The sequence below is a fragment of the Drosophila ficusphila genome, unplaced genomic scaffold (assembly GCF_018152265.1).
Source record: "Drosophila ficusphila isolate 14025-0441.05 unplaced genomic scaffold, ASM1815226v1 contig_127, whole genome shotgun sequence".
Lineage (NCBI taxonomy): Eukaryota > Metazoa > Arthropoda > Insecta > Diptera > Drosophilidae > Drosophila > Drosophila ficusphila.
In genome coordinates this window covers 2,520,067-2,545,956 of record NW_025064016.1, presented here as the reverse complement: position 1 = coordinate 2,545,956, position 25,890 = coordinate 2,520,067, and the positions used below count along the sequence as shown (strand labels likewise).

At 40.7% G+C, this 25,890-nt stretch overlaps 2 protein-coding genes across 2 annotated transcripts; one reads left to right on the top strand and one right to left on the bottom strand.

The window, feature by feature from the left end:
• Positions 1–3,804: 3,804 nt before the first annotated feature.
• On the bottom strand, positions 3,805–5,433 carry LOC108095075. The gene is made up of 2 exons (XM_017195998.2): positions 4,661–5,433; positions 3,805–4,237 (listed from the first exon to the last, which is right to left on the bottom strand). The coding sequence occupies exons 1-2, from the start codon at positions 5,431–5,433 to the stop codon at positions 3,910–3,912; spliced, it is 1,101 nt and encodes a 366-aa protein (XP_017051487.2). The 3' UTR covers positions 3,805–3,909.
• A 4,592-nt stretch (positions 5,434–10,025) lies between these two features.
• LOC108095100 (solute carrier family 25 member 46) lies at positions 10,026–11,543 on the top strand. Its single transcript, XM_017196038.2, has one exon. It carries the CDS (start codon positions 10,122–10,124, stop codon positions 11,448–11,450), a length of 1,329 nt encoding a protein of 442 aa, XP_017051527.1. The 5' UTR covers positions 10,026–10,121; the 3' UTR covers positions 11,451–11,543.
• Positions 11,544–25,890: the final 14,347 nt, after the last annotated feature.

The following is a 25,890-nucleotide window of genomic DNA, read 5'->3' as shown; positions in this document are numbered from 1 at the left end:
GACATATTTATTAAAATATATTTTCCAGCAGGCTGAGTTTATTATTTCTGTATGCTTTTGCCTTTACCACTTTATTGGATTTTCTTTTTAAATGTTTCCCAGCATTTGATTTACGGGCATGTCTCTGCCGTTTATTATTTGTTTACGTAAATTTAAAAGACTCTCTATTTATTTTAGTCTGAAACATATTGTTAATAGCCATTTTCGGATAGTGTTTTGTTTCAAGCTCAGTTTAAATGGAATAATTTCTTTGGTAACTTTATAGGGGTTGACTTTAGATTTATTGCCCTTAAAGCTGTTTTTCGTAGTCAAGAAACCACCGCAATGTGCAATTGCGCATGAAATTTTTAATGAAACATTTAACCCACGGTCCTAAAATGACAGTCTGTCGGCCGAATAAAAGGTGGCCAACAACAAATGCGCTTAACTTTGGAAAATTTGTTGTTGCGGTACTCAGACTGGCTGACGTTTTTATACTTTTTGAATGCCTATGATACCTAATAGTAAATAATTTCAGGGTGTGAGCTTTATGTGATGTGAAAAAAATGGAAGAGAAATTTTTTTGGTTCGAGTTGCAGTTTAAATTGTGATACTATAGTTGAACATAATCCTAAAAAAAAATAATTTGAAAACATTTCAAAGCACAGTTTTTATGAATGAATTTCCTACTTTTTATATTATTTCATGTTTTTTACCCAAGAGGGTAACCACAAATAGAATCCTTGTACGCACCTGCTTTTTCTACAACATTTTTTAATGCCTCTGCGGTTTTCTCTAGGCATAACAAGCAACAGATCGCGTCGGTGACCGACTTCATTATTTCGGCCAAATCCGAAAAACCAAGAAAAAAGAGCCTCAAGTCCCGGATGGGTGAGGGATTGTTCGGGCCCTTCCATTGTGGCCTGCTGTCCGTTTATGTCGCGAAAACTTCGGTGTCCTAATCTGCTGCCTGACTTGCATACTAATTTGTTTGCTCCTCCCGGTCCGCCCCCATTCCCCCCGCCCATCGACCTTCAGCTCGTTTGGCCTGCCTTTATGGTCTTTTGGGCTGCTGACAACCCGTAGATTATGTTGTTGGCTTTGGCTTGGGTCTCGGCCATTGTGTGTCGGCCAAGTCCGAGTGTGTTTAAGTGTGAGCCGGCCAGTGTCATGTTGCCTTGGCTTACAGATTTTCCGGAGGCTCCATTGGCCCCGACTTGTTTGTTTATTTCTGCCGACCGTCCATAAAACCCTGTTTAGCTGCTTAATTTTTTCCTTTGTCATGTTGACAGTCGCACTCGGCTCAAGGACTTGTTCGGCGTGGGGTTCATTTTTCGCACAATTTAATGTTATTTAATTGGCCTTTAAGTTTGTGAAAATGCTTCTGTTTCGAGCCGCGATAAGGCCAACATCAAGTTAATGTTAAGGTCAGCTTTTGTTGTGTCCGTGAAATCAGCACTCAACTCTATTCACAGTTATTGCCACCAAAATATCTGCTTACAATGATAACAAATTAAAAGCAGATTACAAAGAAAAGTAGTTTATAAAAAGTTTGTAAAACATTTATACTCAGCTTAGCTACCAACTCTTAGCCAAATAAATCCGGTTGCAATTAATAATTTGTGATATTTTAACTACTATGATGAAACCACAACTGCCCCTTTTTGGGAATTTATGTTACAATTTTCTATGCCGTGTGCATCGGATCTGTTTGTTTTTTTTTTTGTGTGTTTTGTTAGTAGCGTAAATTGCATTGGGCCTTTGGCGTTGGGTCAAATGTTACAAAGTTGACAGCATCAGAGGGGAAATCTGCAGCGAAAAAAATGCTTAAATAAACATAGACCATTTCGTGCTAACGCCAAAACAACAGAGAAAAATCGCTGAATTTGTGTGGGGGAAAAATTTAAAAATTCAATTTAAAAAACATTCCAGAGTTGTACGAATTCCCCTTCATAAAATTGGTTATGGTTACAGTGCCAGGCAAACAATTTATTTTTATGACTTTCAGTTGGCTAACATTTTTTGGTGGAAATTAAAACAAGTAAAAAGGAATATCTATGGTTTTCAAATTAATATGAAGCGATTGAATTATCAACTAAAGTGAGTTAATTGAAAAAGCAGATGTAATTTAATATAAGTAAACTTAGTTTGAAGCCACGAAATAATTTAATATACCCACTACTCGCTGGCTTCTCGAAATTTGGCAATTAAAACCGTGCCTGGCCAACAATCATGGCTTTTAGTTGATGCCAAAGTTGTAGCACGCATTCGCAGTGTGTGCCGAGCGTTCTAATTGCCGGCATTTATGAAGTGACCATTAAGCCCGAATGCAATATGTAATGGAAGGTCCAGTTACCAGTCTTCTTTGTGCTTTCGGCTGCGACCAGTCTAAAGTTCCCTTTGGCTGGCAGAAAGCCAAGGGCGAAAGATGGCCCAAGGAAAGCCGAAGATGCTGTAACATCTTCTGCTAGTCGGGCACAAAAACAATTTGCCCCAGGATAGAAACGTTAAGCGGGTAAAAGTGTAAAAGTGTTGGCCAGCAAAAAGAGACTACGTAAGTTCGAGAGGGAAAGCAGTCGACGTTGGCCCAAACGAGCTGGCTCACATTGTTTGGCATCGTGTCGGAGCATATGACTATGCATATTTGAAAGGCAATTTCCCCAGTGTTCGGGTCATCGATGCAAATGCAATTTCATTCTGTTTACCAGACACTTTACAATGTCCCTCCTCCTTTAATGTTGAATTTATGCCTGTTCATATCCGTTTGGCCTAAGGCCCTATTTGCTCAACATTTTCCAGAGCAACTCGCATATGTTTCCCGAACTGAATAAAGTGAATCAACTGAATCGCAAAAATTCGCACTTCCGCGTTCGCTTCCGTCGAATGTATCGCATCGATCAGCCACCTGCGCCGTATGCTCTCAACAATTTTCGCACTTAAACCGCAGAAATTTTGTTAAATTTTCATTAAACATACATGGACTGGCAATTGTGGCAGCTGTGTCGGCATCAAAATGTCACTGCATTCCGCCCTTCTCCTCCTCGGAAAAGCTTTTGCATCCGCTCCTGCAGCCATGTGTGAAAAGTTTGAGGGGGAGGTGGGCGAAAATTGGGGGTGTCCTTCCCGCGGCAGAATATCCAAACGAGTTACACCAGTCCGTAATTATATATGTAAATATGCACGTGGGCGTGGCTGTCGGATTTATATTATTTATTCCATAGAGTGGCGGCCTTAATTTGGGAAAGTAGCTGCAAGTTTGTCACCTAAACTTTTCGAAACACAACTCTCACAAATAAATGGAAAGTGTTTGATTTTAATATTCCTAACACTTCTTTAAAGGAAACAAAATACTCAAAACTTTCTATGAAATCAAAACAAATGTACCTCTCATGAAATATCTCCATTTGTCGTACATAAACAATTAGGAAACTTATAAAGTGAGAATTATTTTATCAAAGACAAAACAAGAAATTCGGAAAATGTCTCAATTAAATATCTGCAGAAATACTAGCAGTGTGAGCTCTATGCCAGTTCAATGACAATTCCACAGTCAATGCTTTCGATGGCCTTCTCTTTGTGAGACGGAACAATAAATTGTTCTAGCCCGACATTGTTCAGCATATATCAAAATAATCAACTATGAAATTCTATCCGCATTCCATTGGAGCCGTTTCCCCCATCGCATATTGCCATAATTGTCAACCACATGCCATTTGTGCCACTGGGCTTTCCATAATTTATTTGCATATAGATACATGTGACTTAATGCCGGAGCTGGGCATTTAATTAAGGCAAATCCGTGGCTGTGGAATGTCCTGGCTCGCAGCAAGAGTATCACTGCAACATTTAATAATGTCAATTCCAGTTGACTTGTGTGCGTTGATTTAGTTAAGACTGCGGCTTTATTGATGCCGATTTACGATTTACGATTTACAGTTCTGGGGTCACTGGGGAGTCCTGCGAACTCCTGCGGACCGAGTAGGTCAGCTGGAAACCCGTTTCGGAGGCACTGGACTGCGAATCACTGGCGAATCGCAGGACAAACGGCGGCCGTCCGATCAATTCCCTTCCAGCCAACCCATTGCCACAGTAATAAGTGGCCTGCAGGTTCGTCTGCCCAACCATGTAGGAGTTGGGAATGCTCAGGTAGTCGGATACGCGCAGCGGAGTCACCACTGTACTGCGGCAGTCGGTGTCGTAAGCGGGTCCTGACTGCTCTGCATTCGCCTTCGAGAGCGCAAAGTGGTCGATCTTGTAGCTTTTTTTGGGAATACAAAAAGTAACAAAAGAAACAAGTCATTTGTATAATAAATAAGAAAAGTTATGGATTGAGTATAAGGAATTTTGGTCAACTTTCAGCAAACCCATTTTATCATAGAAATTTAAATTTAAGAGAACTCAAATGCAAACGTTTTGAGATTTGCCACTTCAAAATCTGATTAAAATAGGAAAAGTTACGCACTTAGAATTAGTGAATTTTGGTCAATTTTCTCCAAACCCATTTTTTTTTTTGAAATTTGGAAAGGGGTTGTATCATATATATTAAAAAAAAATTAGCTAGTCTGTTTTTTTGGTTTTCTCTTGGTATTTTGTTGGTTCTGTTAATATTTATCTAGTAGCTTCTTCATGAAACAAGTTGATAAAAATTTGGAAACACCTCTTACCGGACTGAATCACTCACCTTATCTCGCTGTCTGCCGTTCCCCTGACACAAATCGAATACCTCATGTTGGGCATGTAGGTGCCGCCAGCGAAGTTGAAGCTCACAATGCCGCCAGTTTCCGTTCTGAAGTACTGATCGCAGCCCAGAGGAGCCAGCATCTCCAGATCGGCCATCGAGGGAGAGGTCAAGGTCTTGATGAACTGGGCAGCTGGTCCAGAGCCCGAACCTAAACCAGATTGCCCACTAAAAATCGTGCGTGGCAGAAAGTTACCCAAGAAGGGCAAAATGGGTCGCACAGTGGGTTGAATCACCTCTGGTTGCCTTATAGAAAGCGAACTCGAATCCAAGGGACACTCCAGTTGAGTGAGGGTCAACTGCCAGGTGGACTGTTTGCCGAGGGGCGTGGCAAGTCGAAATAAAAGCTGCAGCTCCTGACCGCGACGAATCGGTAGATACAAGTGCTGACCGCTGTTGCGACCGCAGATACGAAAACGCTGAAGCTGCAGAAAATCGACGCACTCCAGCAGACCGGAAGTGGCATTCAACTGCAGCTGCGGCAGCTCCAAGCGCTCGAAGTCCACGCGCACCTGACACACCTGGCCGCTCCACGGGGCCACACGATACTGGCAGGAGTCCAACTTGGCCAGATCCCCGCTCGCCGGACTGCGAACCACCAGACGCTTCTGCCGGCTGGCCAAACCATTGGCATTGCAGGCCAACTGACAGCGAACAGGTGTAAATTCTGGTGAAATGGCGAGAAGAACTGCAACTAGCAGCTGGCGAAAATCCATTTTGCTCCACTTCGTTGGGGGCTACGCACTTCGATTGGGAAATTTTCGCTGTTCAGCGCTTTTATATCAGTTTCTGGGAACAATTGTATCTCTGCGTTGATAACTGCCATTGGCATTTGGCGATAACGTGCAGAAGATGCTAGTTGGTGATAATTTATCTGGACTGCTTTGGTTTGGTATTTTACTCTCGAGGTTGCCGAATTTTTGGGCGATGCCGAAAAAGTTAACTTTGCTGCATCAGGGCAAAGTTTAATAAGTTTTCTTGCATTTTTAGTACTTCATTACTGCAGCATGGGTTTTATGCACCCTTCATTAATGAAATGCACTTACACTCCCCAGAACTTTGATCGTTTTTTTTATAATTAACTAAAAGCTTTTTAGCATACTCGTAAAACTTGCATAAATATTAGATAGCTTTGGGATTGGTTGTAAAAGGAATTTAAATTAATATTAACATTATTTTATCAAAGAATGAGTAATAAACAATATTAGAAAATATTTGCTAATAAACAGCAGCTTGAATAAAAAGTTATACGCAACAAATACAAACAAAAAACCATTACCAACTCCCAACCAACACATCCCAACTCCTCCAGCTCGAGTGGAATTTGCCTCCACTATCTATGTAATCATTATCGAATAAATAATACGCCGGGAAGACATGCCAGGTATGCAAGCAATCTTCCAGTTTTATAGCCCCACCCTCCAGCAGATAACATTTGTTCTCTTTGGCTTTAAGCCTTCTTCTCAAATAGGAATTCATTGCCCAAACGTTTTATCAATAAATGCCACAAGGAAGTTTTACGCACATTTTATGACAGAGGTACTCACACACACGGCGACTGAGAGGCGTTTATGGCCGCCTTACACCATTTATGAGCTCTCACACTCCATGCCACACACACACATACACACACACACACAATGGAAGGGACCTTGCTCACGTAAAACAATAAAATTTGAGGCATTTATATGGGCATACCTTTGATTGTGTTTGAAAAGCTGCGTGGAGTGGGAGTGTATGCCATGTGTCAGGTATCCCCCTCTCTCATCACAAATTTACATAATATTTTGTGGCATAGGTTACCATTTTTTTTCCACCGCGTTGTAATTAAAATTAAAAGCTCCCTGCCGCATCTATTAAATTTAATGTTAAACGCATACCATGTGACGAAAAATACTGCCGAGGTGGCGTTAAAATTAAACAAACGACCAAATAATACTAAAATAGCATGCCCAGCGCGATTAACATATCAACAGCGACAAAAAAACATCATAAACCAGCGGGGAAATGTTCACAGCGAATTTCCAGCTTTGCATTTTCAGGCCAGCAAGTGCGGCCAGGACATCAACAATGCACACCACGGCACACATTTGCGTTCAAGTTTTAAAAATTTATGGCCCAAGTACAAGCCCAGTTAAAAAACAAAGCCAGTCGGCAAGAAACCTTCAAAAAAAATACATATTTATATAGGTAAAGCGAGGAGTACAAAAAGAGCTCGTGCAGCCGTCGCATAAAAATGAAAACTATGTACTAATAAGCAAAAACAAGGTGGAAAAAATGAACAAACTAACGTCGTTAGCAGAAAGGGAAATGGGAAATGTAAAAGGCAAAAATTATCGGAGTCGTTGAAGGAACAAGAAATGCTCTTAAACTTTAAATGGGAATTATTATTTTGGCAAAAAAAATGTTTTAATAAAAAAGTATAATTTTGATGTAGCTTGACTGTAAGAAGATATCCTTTAAAAAAGACAATTCATTGTGCTTAAAATGTATATAGTTTCTATTTATTAAATTTAAATAAGTTGCAAGTTAATTTAAGTAGTTACAATAAATATAGTAACATTATAAACGCAAAGTAAATCATTTAGTGAAAACACTTTCATGAATACCCAGTGACTCTCACTCATCATCATTCAGCCCAGAAGCACTTAAATAAGTTTTACAACCAAAACCGAGGACACCAGAAAAACTTCACTCCAATCCGGCACACCCACTCAGCCATATATTCCCGGCAGACTTCATCAGCAATTTGTAATACCTACTTTCCAAGGGCATTTCGCAAGCCAAAAAATAAGAGCACGAAAAAAATCAGAAAACTTTTTTGTTGTTGTAACCGCAGCCACAGCAGCGCTCACGTATTTATGTCAATGTTTTGTTTTAGTTGTTGGCGGCAGACTTGGCCACCTTCGACCCGAGACCCGCCCCCCGGTTGCATGTCGTGCCCATTTGCGTTACCTTTGAACCCCCTTTGAACAAAAACAAGAAGCGACGCCCGTTCAGTTCTGGTTTGAGTTTGGGTCGAGGCTTTTGGCCCGGCTCTCTGTTCTCCGTTCTCGGTTCGTCCTCTGTTCTCGGCTCGAGTCAGCTTTATGTGATCAACAACTTGTTTTGTTCTGCCCCAAGACACGAGTATATGCGAAAATGCCGGAGTGGGTTCAAAACCAACGAAAACGACATTAAACTGCAAGTGCTGAACGTCAAAGCCATGAAGGTAAGGAAAATATAGAGAAAATTCACCTAAAAGGTCATAAAATACAAATTCCGAATAAATAAGCATATATTTAAAATGTTACATGCTGTTGAATTTTCATTTTCCCTTAGGGATTTATTTATTATTTTTATTATTCTCTTTATTTAGTAGTAGTAGAAAGTAAAAATATCCCCCGTGTAGTCGATTGTTAAAAACTTATTGCTCAGCAACTTCTTGAATACTTTTATTGCAGCTGAGTTTTTAGTTTAATAGGAGTGCCATAAAAATGGTATGACAATGTCCTTGCCACTCCAAATGGCATTTGCAGTTTTTTGTGCCACCGCTTGATCGAAGTTTAGTGGAAAAGGCAGCAGCTGCTGGGCGGCCAAAAATGTGTCGCATATAAAAAGCCAATTAGGTGAGATTCGATTGGTTTGCATAAGGCGCAGATTGCACGGCAGCTCCTCATCCCCGAGAAGGGCGTGGCAACGCCCCAATCATAAATATAAACAACGCGACGGCGACGACTTTGCCATCTAAAATGGAAATCTACCGGTAACAAGAACATGCATATTTCCCGGCTCGTGTTGATTTTTCTTGCCAGCCTTCCTTCGTGTTTGCTTATCAAGTGCAAATGCATGCAACTTGCAACAGCGGCAGCAGCAGCAACAACAATTGCAACAACCGGCGGCAAACAGCGCAGATAGGCAGCGAAATAGCGAACAGCGACGTGTTGCTCCCTGCTGCCGTCAAGAAAAACGAGTTGTTTCCGGCACTCAAACACTTCTGATTGCAGTGCCAAAAAAAAAAAAAAAAAAAACAACCAAAAAAATATGCAAGAATATGCAGCACTTTTGCTGGCGGCGCTATAAATTTAAATGCAATCGCATTAAGAGAGCAACAAACAAACGGAAGGATACGTTCTCGGAAGGGATTTCGGGTCGTGGTAATTTATGTTGCATACTTTATGGGATGCGATGCCCTGTGAACTTGAACTTGCCCCTCTGACTTCCACAATTTGTATTTAAATGCGGGGGACTTTAACGTGTTTAACATCGATTTAAACATCTTAGTATTCTCACCTTTTCTATTGAAATTAAAAAGGGAGTTTTCTGGTGCTTTTGTTTCTATAGAAATTCCCTTTTGATTTTACAACATTGAAAATCAGAATTTGAGAACACTTTCGTCTGTTTTCCTTTGGCTAGATGATGTTGACAAGAGCCGGAAAACAAACTGGAAACTGCATGTAAATACGGCAGACGAAAGCAAAGCTCGTTGCAGATTTGAATTGCTTTCTTTTCGTTGGTATTTAATTTAATGCATTCTGGCCATCAACATCATCATAGTAATAAACTTTCAGTCAGTTGGCCATTGTTATTACTTTTCAAACTTTTCATTCTCTTTCTGTGCAACCCAAAGTCTCTGCTTTGCTGGGTTTTATTGTTGGGTGAGAAAAACTTAAAGCAAATAATTATTCAGACAGCCTTGAGGTAATGGTTAAGGGATTTGGCCGGGAAGAGTGGCACACACAAATTAATGCGCAATCAACTAGCGGACTTTGCCACCAGAAAACCACTTTTTCCAGCCGCCCATCCATCAAAGCCCTTTACTGTGGCCAACTTTGCCGGGCTTATTTATGTGCGTCGGCTGCAGGGGCTATGAATTGACTCGGTGACTCGGGCAGAGAGACAGATCCTGTTCCTCCTGAAATGTCCTCCACCCGCATAATGTGCATGACAATCTCCGCACCCTTCGTCCGATCCCCCGATCCTCGATTTCTGACGGAGACAATGACATTGTTGCCGGCTCCTCTTGCCACATGATGCACTTCATGCCCTGCGGCGCACAATATGTCTTTTGATTTCCGCCGACTAAAAGCCAACCGCAAGCCGCAAGATTGAGGATGATTTGAAAGCAATACACACTGCTTTAAGGGAAAACATGTTTCAAAGTCCTCGGAGGAGCCTCACAAAAGGGAGAAAAATGATGATGAGACTTGGAGAGAGAATATCTGTAAAGGATTTGCCTGTGTCGCTCACAAAGTGAAGGACCATTAAAATATGATGTAACAAGTCATCTCATTATTTTTTGTCACTTTGTTTTGTTAGTTTCCTTTTTTGATTTTCATAGTGTTAACTACAACAAAACAAATAGATATTTGTTTAACACTTCCCACCCAAAATATTTATTACACATAAGGAATAACTCATTAATATGATGGAGGGTGGCGATAACAACTATATTCTGAAATCCAAAACAGATGAAGAACAAGAATCAGGGCTGGATGAGTCTAGAAAAACCTTGAAAGACAGCATTGATTGCCGCGAGAAGTCGATTGTGGAAAACATAAATGCAGACCAAGCTGCTGTAACCAAAATCAAATATCTCAGTTCAGAGCATGCGATGATGGATAAATATTTGGATAACGAGGAACAGGATACCTCACTCCGCAAGTATCTCGTTGTTGGAGTTCATTGGGTCGCTCTGCTCAGTGAAAACGTGTTAAGTCATCCGTTTGTAGTGTTGCGATGGCAGTGCCAAGTTCACAATGCCTCGAAACACTATCATTTGCATCCCTTTACGCTTCTGCCCAGTATTGTGCATCTCCACCGACGTCAAGGACTAATGACGCTTTGGAAGGGAATGGGCAGCTGTCTCCTTGTGCGCGGAATGTCCTGGGCCATTGAGGATTTCATATCGAAACTCACCAGCTGGCCGAAAGAACCGGACAGTCGAACTCCCTTAAAGCGATTTGGACAGCATGTTCTCCTCAAATGTATAACCATTGGCTTGGTAGTTCCATTCCATGCCGCATCCTTGGTGAAAACAGTGCAGAGTGACATTGCCAGCGAAAAAACAGGATTGTTTAATGTGCTGAGGGAGGGAGGACTGCGACTTTTCCACTGGAGTTCCCCACAAAAAGGACGAATGCTACCTGCCTGGGCTTTAATATGTCCCTGCGTTTCCATTGGCATCACGAAGTATCTTTTCAACTTGCTAATACATGGGGTTTCCACTCGCATGATGCGAAGGCGAATTATGTATTTGAAGGGAAAACGAGGACAAAAGTTTAGCGACAAAACTCTAGATCAGCAAAATTCGGACATATATGCGGGACTTATTGCTATGCTGACCACCGAAGTGATTTTCTTTCCATTCGAAACAATTTTGCATCGATTACAACTGCAGGGCACTCGAACCATTATCGATAATCTCGATAACGGCTATACAGTTGTTCCGATTCTGACTAACTATCGCGGAGTGTTCGACTGCTATCGAGAAACAGTTTTGTCGGAGGGATTTAGTGGACTTTACAAAGGTTTCGGTGCAATGATAATGCAATTCGTAGCCCACGTGGCTCTAATAAAACTAGCCAAATGGATTGTGGAACAAATTGCAGAGGGAATGTCAAGTCGACCACCATCACGTAAATTGCAATCCTACAACCTCGATTCCATATCGTGCAATAAGAGCTCTACAACAATATCGCCAAGCGTTTCAAGTGCCGATGTGGCCAGTTTGGGAAAGTACTCACTGGATTAATCAAATGTGATTATATATGTTTTTGTGAATTATTTCTTACAATTTATATTTAAAGGAAATAACATTAAATGAAGGTTGAATAAGAGAAGGAAACATGAGTCATTAAAATTCAATAATTTCACATGAAAGTATATAAATTTAAAGTATAAATTGGCTTTAGGGATAAGGCGATTAAAATTTAAACAAAATTAACAAGTGGATTGTCTCATTAATCACAATCTTGCTTATTAGAATACAGGCAGAAATTGCTTAGCCCCTAGTCAAAAACAAATAGTTGCTTGTATTTTATATGTATTAATATGAACGCAATTCAAGAGGTCCACACGTCGTATGCGCAATGTATGCATGCCAATATTGGCAAAATACTTTGCATGTAGATTGAGGCCACCTATGCTAATTCATCTGCAGCAACTGCAGTCAGTGTTGACTCCTTGAGGCAGTGTGCCAATCCGAAAGGATTTTAATTCATATTTACCTATGCAGATGTCATGGCTAATTGATTTTCACAAAATTCTTCGATTGTTTATTCAGCCCACATTGAAAATGGCTCAGAACTGACCACGATAATTTTAAATTACTTTTTCGAATGATGTGCTGCAGATACTCGATATCGCTGGGTTTGCGTTTTTATACTTTTTTTGGGTGCACGTAGTGCACATAAAGTTCCTCCTCCGTGGCCACAGAAGCCGTAAAGCCAATTCGCAGGACGGCACACGGCGTATACTTAATACACACGTATGCAATGCGTGACTGCTGCCAAGGATCCGAGGATTCGAGGCTTCGAGGATCCGAGAGCAATGCCAAAGAAATCAACTTAAAATGTGCAAATTGTTTATACTGCGACCCCTCCTCTCTGCGGGCAAACACAAACATATGTGCAATGGGATGGGATGGGTTAAAGTATGTGCCGGACATTGAATAAGATTAATGAAGGGTTTGCTTCTGCTGCTTCGCCTTTTTTTATGTTTGGCTTCGGGTCGGCCGCCTGCTGCGGTATCGTGGTTGGACCACAGCATGATCCCCCTCTGTCCCCTTTGCCCCCTTGCCCCTTTCCCCTGATGCTATAAAATTTTTGCACTCGGCCTCGGTTCTGTTCTGCAGCAGCTGTAAGCGAAAAACATATTTCAATGATGCATGCACCCCAAAAACAACATTGGCCGGGCGGTTCCCGCTCCTCCCAACTGGCAATAAACTGGACCAACAACACAACCAGTTTGAGCCGGGCTCAGAAGAAGGAGAAGCAGCTGTTGGCCACAAACAACTGTCAGGAGCACGCTGCAAAATGTGACAATTTTATTGGTCTGTCGGGGCATTATACATATCAGAAATTGAAACGCATTCATGGGTGAATGGTTCTTAAATTGCAAGATTACACTTTGCATTATTTTAAAGCAGTTTACTAAAGTGGTTTATTCAAGCGAAAGATTAATTTTGGTTTATCTTAAAGGCTTAAAACTAACAATCTTAAAGGTAACCTAAAAGTAATCAAGTAGTTTACATTTCAAGAAGGCAATCGTTAACTCTTTAAGTCCGCATAACTTCTGCAAAGTTTATCAAACACCTTTTACAGACCAATCCCTAATTGAATTATAAATAAGAGTAGGATAACTTTGCAAACTTTTTATCTCCTCACTGGCCACACTTCTATCAGCATAATAATTTTGCAGTCTTACTGAAATAATTCCGCAACTCCAAAGAGAGAAAAATAGTACAAAACTGTGAAGTAAGTAAAACTCCAGACATATTTAATTATAAATGCGTTTAACTTTTCCGAGAAAGCGAGAGAAAAATAAGAGAATGTGGAACTTGGACACGGATAACTTGCTGGTAATCAGTGAAGCACAAGCTCCATTTCCTCTAAGCAATCTACCAAATGGCAATTTAATGAGCTCATTGACAGGTGAGGAGAGGGAAAAAAAGTGGAGTGAACCAGGACTTAATGAAGTGTAACTCTCCCGTAAAGCAGATGCCATATTAATCATCAGCTCAAACCAAAAATTCTCGCTATTCCCAGCAGCGAGACCTCAACACTTTTTCTGTATTTTGTGGCCCTCTGGCAGTATTCCATTTTTTAATTAACCACCAGAGGACCCGGGAAACCCGACTTGTTGGCCACCGGAGACACGGCTGTCAGTTTATACCTGGATGTGGAGTTCTGTTGACATTTGCCACCATCATGCGACATTTTGAATATGGCCTGGCAGGCAATTTGCTCGGGCTGAGTGGCAAGAGTTGAGTGCGAATGTGAGTACGAGTACCGCTGACAGCTGTTGCTCGAGTAGTTTTTAAGTAGCTGCTAATGAGTCGCCAACTGGCAGGCGGACAACTTTCAAGAGAACATTTCCTTACGGCACTACATAAGTTCATACTTCATTTTCTTGGAATGGCTAGATATTTCAATCAAAAGTTTCTGTTCGCCTGGCACTCCTTTAATTTAAATACTGAATTAGATTTCATTTTGTTTTTAATATAAACATATTCACCAGTTATTTCTTACTCTTTAATTCTTAATGGCAAACTATGAACTGTTGAAATTCGTTTTAAAGACTGCTCCTTAACTACTTTGCAACATTTTAATCCCTTGCTCGAACTGAAACAACGTGGAGACATCTGCTTGCAATTGCCGGCGTTCGTGTTAAAATATATGCTTGCATAACGCAGCCATCCTTCATCCTTCATCCTCTTTCCCATCCTCCGGACGAAGTACACACGGCAGTCGAAATTCTCCGGGGAATTGGGGAAAGTCGGGGCGAAGAACAATGGCTAACAACATTACGCATACGACGCGGGTGCCCGAGTTTACTTTTGTCCCCCGTCGAGCGCTCCCTCCAACGAATCGAGGTCCAAAAAGCAAAATCTCCGTTAAATGAAAGCGTTCGCGCACAATTATGTTACATCAGCGGCGGAATGGGATGGGGAATATTCGAAGAAGGTGATGTCCTTTTTTTATGCAGCTCTTTTCTTTTGGCGTTAAATTAAAACAACGAAATATAGCGAGTTTATGAGGTAAGCACGAGCATAAAGGCCAGCAGAATCAGATAGTAAAGCAGAGCCAGAGAGACGGAGAAAAGCGGACCTTCTCCGTATAAATTCACACTAAACTGGGGATTTCAAATGGATTTCCTAAGGCTGAGGCAACAATGGCATACTCGGCATAATCGCCGACTGAACCGACGGAAAGCGCAGCATCATCGAAGGCGAAAGGACGAAGGCGACAGCGCTGACGGGTGACAGGATGGCAGGATTGCAGGATTGCGGGAATGGAGGAGGGGAAAGGGAAGGGAATCCCGGAGATGATGGGCATGACAGGCGGAACAAACGAGCCCGGCGTATATGGAGAGAAATTCCCGGAGTACAGCTGTTGCAAACCCACTCCCACCTAGTTTGCTCAGCACTCTTTGCCCAATATATATTTACCCCACCTCCTATTTTCTCATCCACCGAAAACCGAGGAGTAGCGTTATAAATCGCATTAAGTGGATCATACTTTGCATATGAAGTGCCCAAACTGACAACTCACCCACCGACTTAGCAACTATTAGAGATGGAAATTCTTCTCTTACAGTTCAATTAATGGCAATTCTAAAAAATGTAAAGCTTCTGGTGCTAAAAAAATAGGATAAATGTTTTTATAAATTGAATGATGCTGGTTTTAGTTATTTTACTATTTTATTTTATTTTCCAAGTAAATAAATGTTAAGTTAAATTTATTAACACTTGAAAGTTTATTTATTAATACTTAAGAATATATATTATAAACCAACTTGTTTGCAAACAAAGTTTTTAAAATACAGTTATAAATTAAAGAATAGATTCCACAAAAAGCATTAAATATATATTCTACCATCACCGCTGACGACCCAGTTCGAGTTACCATAACAGAGGAGCAGATAAAAAGAAAGCACTTTAACATAACAATGAACTCCACGAACACCAACGCGAAACGAACGGGAACGCAATCAAAATTCAAAAGTTTCATTTGCAGGTAAATGCCGGATTTACTCGGTGGATTTTAGTGTCCTGGCGCCTCGTCGTCCTCCTTGTCCTTCCTCGTCCTTGTTGTCAATTGTTTGGCAGCGCATGATGAATGACGCCGATAGCGTTCCGCGATGATAGCGCGAATTTGTAGCCGCATTAACTTGGCCACCGTGAAGTTTCCCGGCTGGGACCCAAAGGTCAACACAGGTTCGCTGCGAAATCTTAATGGGAATGCTAAGTAGAGCATAGTAGTAAATTATGCGAGAAACTTTTTCACCACTTGCTTCTTTTGCTCGATTTTTCACTCTATTATAAATGATGAAAAATACACTCTCATCGACCCAGATAAATTTATACAATTTTTCTAAAGAAATCTCTTTTATCATTAAAGTTAAAAGTGATCTGGTACAAACACACTTTAAAAAGCTTTGCCAAAATCATTTTCCTTAAATTAATAAAATGCAAATCGATGCAAAAATGTTCGTGTCTAGACATTGTCAAGAATAACTTTTTTGATAAAAGCCAATATTATGGCAACTCGTAAACTTAAACTTTCATAAATATGTATTTCCACTGCGCAACGACAACTTCTCACGCCCTTCTATTTGTGCCCCCTTTTTTCGGTGAGCAACTGAAGACATTATCATAAATATGTTACTGGGAAAAACAATCGAAATAGGCCAATTAAAATGCCACTCTCTGAGAGAGTAAACAAAAAATGTGTTGTAAAGGCCTGGTCACCCGGGATCGCAAATGAATAATTAATATGGATACAAGTTTTTGTTTGCCTTTCGATGCTAATTGAAATCAGCTTTTAAAGAACCATAAATTCGAGGAAAACTCGTTGTGGAGATGGAAATTCAGCAACTAGCCATGGAGGGGAAATGGAAAAACAAGGAGTAATAAGGACAGTGTGATTGCCTCGAGGAGATGCCGCTGGGAACGCTTACGAACACCATTACACGACAAAGGACTTGACTCGACGACTCCTTGGCCGAGTGTCCTTATCGGCAATCGCATAAATCTCGTCCTCGGAGAGTTGTTACCGGTTCAACAAAGCGGGAAAAGCGGAAAAGTCGACTTGGTGTTGCCACCTAGTTGCAAATTGTACGCAAGGGTTTCCTTAAAGCAATTATTGTATCACGCAGTTCGGTCGCCTTTTATTTTATACACTCGGACTTGTCCGACTTTTCTGCTGAGTCTTCTGTATCGTCGTGGTTCTGCGTGACTTTTATTGGACTTTCGCCTCTTTTCCCTTTGCCAGCGAAAGTTTCGGTCTTGTTTATGGCATTTATCGTGCTTTTGTTTCCCAATGCTGCGCCTAGACTTTTCCGACCGGAGTTTCCTCTAATGCCATCGCATATCCCGCAGCGTTTACTTAACGCGACGGGCGCGCTCTTATCTAAACGATTGCCTGTGGAGTGATTATGAGTGTTTGAGGTTGTTAGCATAATTGACGCCCCGCGTTCGCCAGCCAGGGGAAAAAATCCGAAAGTATAAGGGGAATAAAGGGAATAAAGTTGGCCAAAATGAGCAGACAATGAATAATAATCAAGTGCCATTTGGATACATTTTCATGCTAATAATAAGCCCAGTTGTAAGCCTCGTTATCGCCGTGTGTGATTCGGGATAAAGTGTTGGACATGTCGGATCAGTCAGATTGATTCCAAACTGTTAAGTCCGTTCAGTAAATATTGCCAATTAACAATGAAGATTTATAGAACAACATTGCATTTTTATTATTTATTAAAATTTACCTCGCTTGTTTTCTAATGCCACTTACACAAAAAAAAAATATAAATATTTAATTTTTCCCTGGACTGAACAAAGCTCCCAATTTCATAAGCTTTTAATAATATTGGCAAAAATCATCAGCTGCAACATTTTTCCCACAACAAATATAAATTTTATTTTCAGTTTGCCCTACGCCTTAATATTCTTAACATAAGTAGAACACGAAACTGATTTTCAATGCCGCTTCAAATATTTATTTGCTTTGCTCATTTAAATTTCCAGGCACGTTAGACGAGCATCAGCGACTTTACCGCCCCCGGTGCCAAAAAATCAACATTTATGCCGGGCCAAAACGAATGCTAAATGCGCATTAATGTTGCCAGAAAACCTGGCGAAACTCTTTTTACCTTCTCCCACCCACATTGCCGAAATTACCACAAATAATTTCAAACACACCTCCATCGCATGCAAAATGTTGCACGTGGCATTGAATTTGTGTGCCATGATTGATTGCGAAACTGGCTTAAAGCTGTGGTTTCCCCCATGTCTTTAATCGCAACAAAGTTCTCGGTTGTAATCAGATTACTTTTGGACAACATGCTCGCCCACTTACACCTGTTTTTCAATTAAGAAGGCACTTTAATGATTGCTCGTTAGGCAGGAGTTGGAAAACTGAGAACTTTGGCTTGATAATCATCATCGTTAGAATGATTTTGAATTTTTTTGGGAAGAGAACCAGGAATGCCCTGAATACGGCAGAAGAATTTTTGGAGAGAATTTAAAATCAGAGATACTTTTCTGAATTACGAATTACGAATTTATTTTAATTTGATGTATATATATACATAATCTTCACGAAATCACTTCAGGAACGGCATTTTTCCCACCCCCTGCAATCAACAGATTTTCCCTAAATCAATAGCCACGAATCAAGCCGTATTTGTGTGTCACGCTCGCACCGCTCCAAGCCAAGTTAAGACCAACTGATTGCGCAATGAGCATTAGAGCATGACACGCACCTCACTCACGTCGCCATCCAGTCAGCCTCACGCTCAAATTTAAGCTAAGCAGCAGGAATAATCTTTGGCTGTTGCCGCCTGTCGCCCTCCCCCTTTCCGTCCCCTCTGGACTCCTCGATCCCCCCCTCGCATCCTTGCAGGATAGCGTCGCCTGTTGCCTGTCATTGTCATGTTTGCACTTGGCTTTAATGCTCGGCACCGCTGGCTGGGGTTTGCTTTCGGTTCGGTTGAGCACAGAACTTGCTGCCGAATAAAAGTTTGAATCAGTCACCGGGTTTCGCTGGGTATCCGCCAACCGGCAACCGGCAACCTGCAACACTCAACCTGCAACCTGCAACCTGCAACCTGCCACCTACCACCTGCAACCCGCAGTGCATTTGCCAAAGCGCTCGCAATTAAAAGCTGTCTTCCTGCCGCACTATTCAGCACCTCACTGCAAGTGTGTACACGGAAAACACTTCCACATTTGTATACCATTAGCTAAATTAAGTTTGCAAAAGAATTAATATTTTTAATTTGTTTTGTACTATTTTTTTAATCCTATGAAGCTGCTGGTTTATTAAGAACTTAAGTTAGATGAAACGAGATATAATTTTGTTTATTCTTTACCCAGAAGATAAACATTTTCCTCTCTGTATGAGGTTAGTTTGCATCAAACACTGCGGTGTTTTCAGCATGATTACTTTGTCTTCCTGAAGTGCAAATGAAAGTCTCACTCGCTGTGGCTGTTTATTTGTAAAGTTTGTTAATTGTGTTGATTTCGTGTTGCAGCTGCAGGCATCAAATGCAATTTGCGGCATGGGGTAAGAAAATTGTAATAGAACGTGGTACATTTACCTGTTGAACTGCAGGTAAGTCGGAAACTATTTTAAGTCTATTAACCAACGTAAACCTGAGTCCTTTGCCTCGGCACAAATGATTTCCCTCCGTATTCAGGAAATCAAGAAAGCATGATTTTTTTTTGCACAGTGAAATAATGAAAAAGGTTTAAATTCTACTGAAAATATTTTGCTTTGTATATTTAGGCAAAATTATTGTTGACTTTGGATTTTCTTTAGAAAACAATTTATTTATTTTTGCTTTAGCTTTGTCATTAAGGAATTTTCATTGAAGCTTAAATTTCTTTACCCTGCAATGGATTTAAAAGCATGCGTATATTATTTATGATTTTAAATTGTGGCAAAGTAATACATTGACCTTTTTGCTTTGGAAATCTGACAAAGTAAAAATAAACCGATTAAAATACGTCACGACTGAACGGAAACCTTGCCTTCGCAATTTTTCTCTGCAGTCAGCGGGAAAACTTGTTTTGCATCAATAAACATTGACATTGGTGCTTAAGTGTGCATGTGCATGAATTTTCCCACACTCTGCATATATGTGCAAGTAAATCAAGTGTGGAGGCAGCAACAGGAAAAAGCATTTTCTCGATTTTGTTTGTATGCCATAAGTGATGCATCGCCCGCCGGCAACAAGAACTCTTTTCGCGGAAGAGTTCGATAAACTATATATTTTGGGGGCTAATAATGTTTTGAAATGGGAAAATCCGGGGAAAACGCAAAGCCGCCTGACAGCAGCAAAGTGGCAAAAAGAAACAAAAGATTTTATGCAGAAAAATCCATATTTAAGTGAGTTGTTCGCATATTTCTTTGTTGCCAAGACTGCATATAAATAATGCAGATGAAAATGTGGAAATGCAGATTCCAACGCAAAAAGCACAAAGGTTGCTTACTGCTATTTTATAATAATCCCTTCTTTTCACGACTGCTCTGCTTAAATCTCGGATTTCTTGCAAGTAATTTTCATATTTTTACAAAAAGCAGCTTTTTGTAAGCAAGGTAGATTATTAAATAAAATTCTATGAGATGGAATATAAAAAGAATCGTTTTATTGTCCTTATCCTTTACTTAAACGATTCTCGTTATTAAAATATTCAATTTTGAATTTTGCTTAATTTGGAATTTTTCTTATTGAATTCTGCTCACAACATAAATCCCTTGACCGAGCTGCACAATTTCCGGAAGTGTGTTTAAGTCTTCCAATTTAACAGGAAATTAGTTGGTAAAATTTGAGAAAATCTTTAAGGCAGCTTAGGAGGTAAAGTGCTGAAAAACATAAGCTTAAGCCATTAGCCGGGCTTAGCAGCAGGGCAAAAATCATAATCTCCTAATTTCACTTCGCCAACAAGAATGGGGGTGGGTCCTCTAGGATAATGCACAGGACGTGCGGCACGCTGGCGTATGCGTAATATGCCTAATGCAAAACGCAAACTCAAATAAAAGTGATATACAAGAGGGCCCAAAACGCGGGTAGAAGACGTTACGCAAATGTATTTGTAAGCAGGCACTTAGCACACTCAGGAGTTGAGTTTTTGAAATATGCTTGACGGCTCTTGGCTGACTGCCTTTCACAGAAAGCAACAACAACAACAACAGCAACAAAAACAACAAAAAAAGAAGGGGAAACCAAAAGCAGCAGAGAAGACAGAAGGCAACAACTAAAAGCCGAGGTCCTTACGAGAATTTGACAACATATTCGCACAACTGGCCCCGCCCATTGCGGCATATATGTACGTATCCATCCCATTTTCCTGGCAATCTCAGCGCGTGCCGCACGCTTTGCGCATTTAACGCGTATTTTGCACTGGCTGCTGTCACTGGTTTTAGCCATTTTTGGAAACCAGACCAAACCAACGGAGCGGCTTTCCTGCAGCGCGGTTGGATTTTTCGGCAACTCTGCCAGAGTTGCTTGCCAACCATACGTGGCACTGTAGTTCCACTATACCCGCCACATGCACTTGCCACACTTTGCCGCAGAGCATGCTGCATAAATTGTTTTTAAAGTCCAACGGAAAGTGAGTGAAATGTTGGGGCCACCTTCAGCTGTCGCAGAAAACAGAAAGAAAACGATTCAACTAAACTATGATCCTAATTCAGAGAAAGTAATGTGGTATTTAAAAAATATTTATTTCATATTAGCTAATCCAATTAAATACATATACACTTATTAGATTCTCTGAAGAGAAAATATATTATAAATGAAACCTTTATATAATCATGCCAAGTGTAGTGCATATTAGCCTAATTTTTCCGAGTGCAAATTCCAAAATGCACATACCTACCTGTGGATCTGACTTAGGGCATCCAGTTGGCAGGGCAGACAGGTCGCTCCTCTTCGAATATCCTGGTGATAGACAGTCCTGAGAGTCGAGTGTTGACAGCATCAGGAGCTGCAGGAGCGACAGGATCTCAGCTCGGAGCAGCTTACTCGACTCCCTAGTTCGCCTTGGGGTGTCGTTTGGGGTTTGGCAGCCAGCTGGATGTGGGGACACAATGCTTATATGCAAATTTAATCCGAATGCAGGGTCACATATAAGGCCATGATATAAGAAAAGGCCACTTACCAGTGAGGGAAAAACAAAGGGGGTAAACTTAAATAGCCTCAAAATGTCAAACGAAAGTATTAGGAGCTCAAGTTCAAATTTGGGTCAAAGTTTACCCTTGTCGAGATCCAGGAATACCGTTTTTGTCTTAAATGTGTGCCAAAGATTGTGTGTCGATTGACAGAAATGCTGTCAAAGAAAGTGGGAAATTAAATGGCTTATTTATAAATAATTGCATAATTTGTTGACGAACAATCCTTTTGTACATTTATTCACAATTTAAGAATTCACTTGAAGAGACAGATATTCTCTCCTTTGGGGTTTATTTGCAATTCACAATTTATGCAATGTGCGTGCTTGTAATTTGCTGATTTAATTAGTGGCCATAACTCATTGTTATTGCCAAGGACGCGGCCAAGATAATAAATGACTTTTAATTGTTGACCATACTCGTAATTAGTGGGCCATGGGATTGAGCCACGTAATAAATGAGCGCACCACCATCTTATCGAATATCTGGTAATGGAGTGCATAATGTGCTGAAAACGTGCGGATGCCGAATTAACCCATTCGGCGTGGTATAAGTTTGGCAATTCCAGCAGGTGATGAATAACAACAAAACACAGCAGGAACCCTTTAAGTCGGGTTTTTAGTGAGTGGCTTAATTTCACCTGATTCACAGTGGTGTATCCCTATAATTACCACCTAGTGTGTGGCTAACCGACTTCCAACAAAACCGCACTAGGGATAAGCTGCGCCGGAATAATGGCAAACATTCAACAATAATTAATAATCATTAGTAAGCCGCACATTATGAAGTGGTTGACTAAATATTGAAATTACTGTGATATTAATGCCAGGCCAGGAACAACATAAACAATGGCATTATTACCCCCAGATGAGCGGCAACAACAGCGATTGTCCTTAATGACAACAATGTGCAAACTGTTTTGCAACAAACGAGAAGCGGAAAGTGCCAGCCGGCCAACAACAACACTAATAACAACCAGCCGCAATGGCAATTTTGTTGCTCTTGTGCGAATTATGGACATGCGTGTGAACTACAGGCTTGTAAATTGAAACCGTGACACGCCCCTTTCCACTACCAACGCATCCAGCCGCCCACTTTTCACACAGACAACCAAATAAACGGTGCGGTTGTCTCGCCAGTTGACAGTCGGCAGTTCCAGATAAACATTTCTTTTGGTCACGGAAAAAAAAACAGACAAAACAAATAGCATCAATTTCAATTGAAAATCGTTTATGGATTTTATATAAAATTAATTTTGCAAATTTGTTACGCAGGTATATTGTATGCTTTTGCTTTTTTTTATTAATCTTATCAGTTTGATTTTTCCCTTTCACAATGCTTGAGGTAACTTTCTGTGAATTTCTTTAAAATGTTTCCATAACTTTTTTATCAACCTCAAGAGAAATAGTTAACAGGAGTTAACCCGCTGCTGTCTGGTGGAACGCTGCGTTGGCTTACAGCTTTGATGGCCCAAAGGAGCCCACGATCTGCCGGGGAAATTGCATTAATAATGCCGCAGGATGGAATGAGTGAACGAACGAGAACAACAGCGACGACCGGCACTTTCGGCTGCATACTTTTCGGGGGCTGAATTTAATATTTGGATATAATTATGCGAGTGGCTGGGTGCGTATGCGTAATGCCGCCCAAGGCAGCGATTGCATATGCAAGTGTGCAAGTACATTTGCCATTATATTGCATAATTTATGCGCGCATTTAATTAAATTCCAACCCTTTCGCTGCTATTTCGCACTGATGACCCAAATACACGTCGCAGACACGCTTAATGCCCGCTTAATTTAATAAACTAACAATCCAAAGAGAAAACATTAACTGTCAAAATCGCTTTTAAATTAATTTCGAGCTTCATGCTCAATTTGTCACCATTTAAAATTGAAAAAGAAAAAAACATACTTGTTTTAAAATTTTCCAAATGTGGCCATTTTTTACGGGAAAGCAAACCGATAATGAGTGGAAAGTTAATTGCATTTAATGAGCATTAGAGGGTAAGCGGATTGTGGATGCTGCAAAGAGCAAATGTAATTTGCAATTAAATAGAACGCATAACTGCAATTAGACCAGAAATATATTCAATTCAATCGGTGCAATATTAAAAAAACATTGTTGTGTCAAACAAATCAAATATTTTGCATTTCACCACGGGCCACTTTTTTTTAGATTTATATGAACACTTTTAATAAGTGTATTTTGATAAATGCAAATATGTACATTGTGAACTAATTTACTTTGTCACCCTGCGGCTGCTGAATTGGTTCTATCAATCAATAAGCTAAACGCACAAATTCAATTAAATAAAAAATCCATTACTAATTTACAATTATTTTATTTGTGCAGTTCGTGATTTATTCGCAACTATGTACGAATATTATACATTTTAGGCTCCCCCTTTTCCAATTTCATTAATTAAAATATAACATTTTATAGGAAAAAAAATGAAACCACACGTTGCCCGCTGCATTATTTATTTGCTTTAATGAAAATGATGTAGAAATTATTTGCCTAATTTATGAGATAAAACGATTCGGACAAATTCAATTAGTCGAGTAAGTGTTTAGAAAAACCGGCAGCAGGGAAGCGATTAAAATACCAGTTAAACCAGTCCCCCTGCAATCGTGTTGCAGAGTTGTCCACAATTTGCAACGGCAGTAAATGCAATTAATAAATAATGAGGACACCGACATGGCGTGTAAACTGGGCAAAGATGGCCCAGTGTCCTTGACAAGTTGTCCTGCAAGCTTAACTTAATGTCCTTAGCAGGCATTGCGATGAGACAACAAGTGACCGGCAGGGAAATTAGTTACGGTGTCGCACGAGGACAAGACCAGAAGTCAGGACTCAGGACGCAGGACTCAGTTATTCGTCCTTCGAATGGGAGCCATGTGTGAGTGACTTAGTGCCCCGCCTGCCTGATCCGTCATCATTAGTTGAATATGTCACAACAGACACTTGGCCCAATTGATTTAGTGTCATGCACTGAGCTCAACAGTTCACTTGCCGTCTGCCGTTTGGCAGCTAATACTCGTCCTTGTCTTCGTCCTCGACTGAGGAGTTGTTGGCCAACATTCCCTGTTGACACACTCCGTCCAAAGATCGATGGCTGCAGTAGTCACCGGCAAGTGAATTTCTAACACTGACTTAATTAGCCAGGAGCTTGATTAATCTTACACCCAGCCAAATCAGACATGGAAGTCAATCAGGCAAATAAAATAGAAAATTCTTAATATGATAATTCTAAGAGTACTTTCTTGAATTTCAATTCAGTTAGCTAAATGGCTTAATCATCATAAAGCCCAATTATCACTTTAAAATATCAATTATTTTACAAACATATTTGTCTTAATGGAACACAATTATTTCTTTGAAATTTTAAACAAATATTAAGTGTCTTCAAGAAAGCAATGAAAATATTGTATATATCTTATAGAACTGACAGCAAAGGGCTATACTTTGATGGCCTTATACTTGACTCGACTGCAGGCCAAGATGAATATTCATAAACCTCCCTTTTAACCACTTCAAAGTTGGCTTTCTCTGCAGTTTGCCCGACAAGCCAAAAATTCTAAATCCACCGCTTGCGTAATTCGCACAAACGTCAGTCTCATTAATTTTTGGCAAGTTGCAGTTTTACAATTTAGTGGGCCGGCCCCCAGTTAATTAACACCTGAGCCTTGCCACCGTCCGCAAAAGTGGGTGGAAAAGCGGGCAGGAAATCGAGGTGGGAAAGCGGGGAGGGGCGGCAGCCACTTCAGTCACACTTTTGTGCTCGGCAGCCGTGTGCACTGACGCAAAGCGGAAGTGGCACTTTTCCCCAGCTTCCCTGAACCTCGAGCGGAATTCCAGTTGGAGCGGGAACTGGAATTGGAGCGGGATGGGGAGCGGGAGGAGCGGTAACGGGAACAGGAGCGAGAACGGGAGCTGCCAGCAGCAGGCGTATCGAAAACCGAAACTTTTGATGGAAAAAGTTTGCAACAACAAACGCATGTTGGAGGGCAAAAACAGCGGAGTCGAATGGCCGTGGTAAGAGCGCCTTTAAAACCATCAAGTTAGTCGCTATAATTCGCGCGAACCGCCTCATGAATTTTGATTATTTCTTTGCATTTTTCACTCGGCAAGTCCTTCCATCGCGTTCACTTTAATCTCCGTCTTAGGTTTGAATAATGATTCCTGGCCAAGGTGCACAAAACTGGGACACAATCGTGCGAGGCTTAAACATAAACGACGGCTTTCTTCAATCAGATTAGCTGTGTCGATTTAAAGTTTCCATAAACGGAAATG

Bases quoted from the DNA above. Each gene is read 5' to 3' on its own strand.
- LOC108095075 (XM_017195998.2), bottom strand. From the start codon at position 5,433: ATGGATTTTCGCCAGCTGCTAGTTGCAGTTCTTCTCGCCATTTCACCA. The intron at 4,238-4,660 runs GTGAGTGATTCA...TCCCAAAAAAAG, and splicing joins ACGGCAGACAGCGAGATAAG to CTACAAGATCGACCACTTTG.
- LOC108095100 (XM_017196038.2), top strand. From the start codon at position 10,122: ATGATGGAGGGTGGCGATAACAACTATATTCTGAAATCCAAAACAGAT.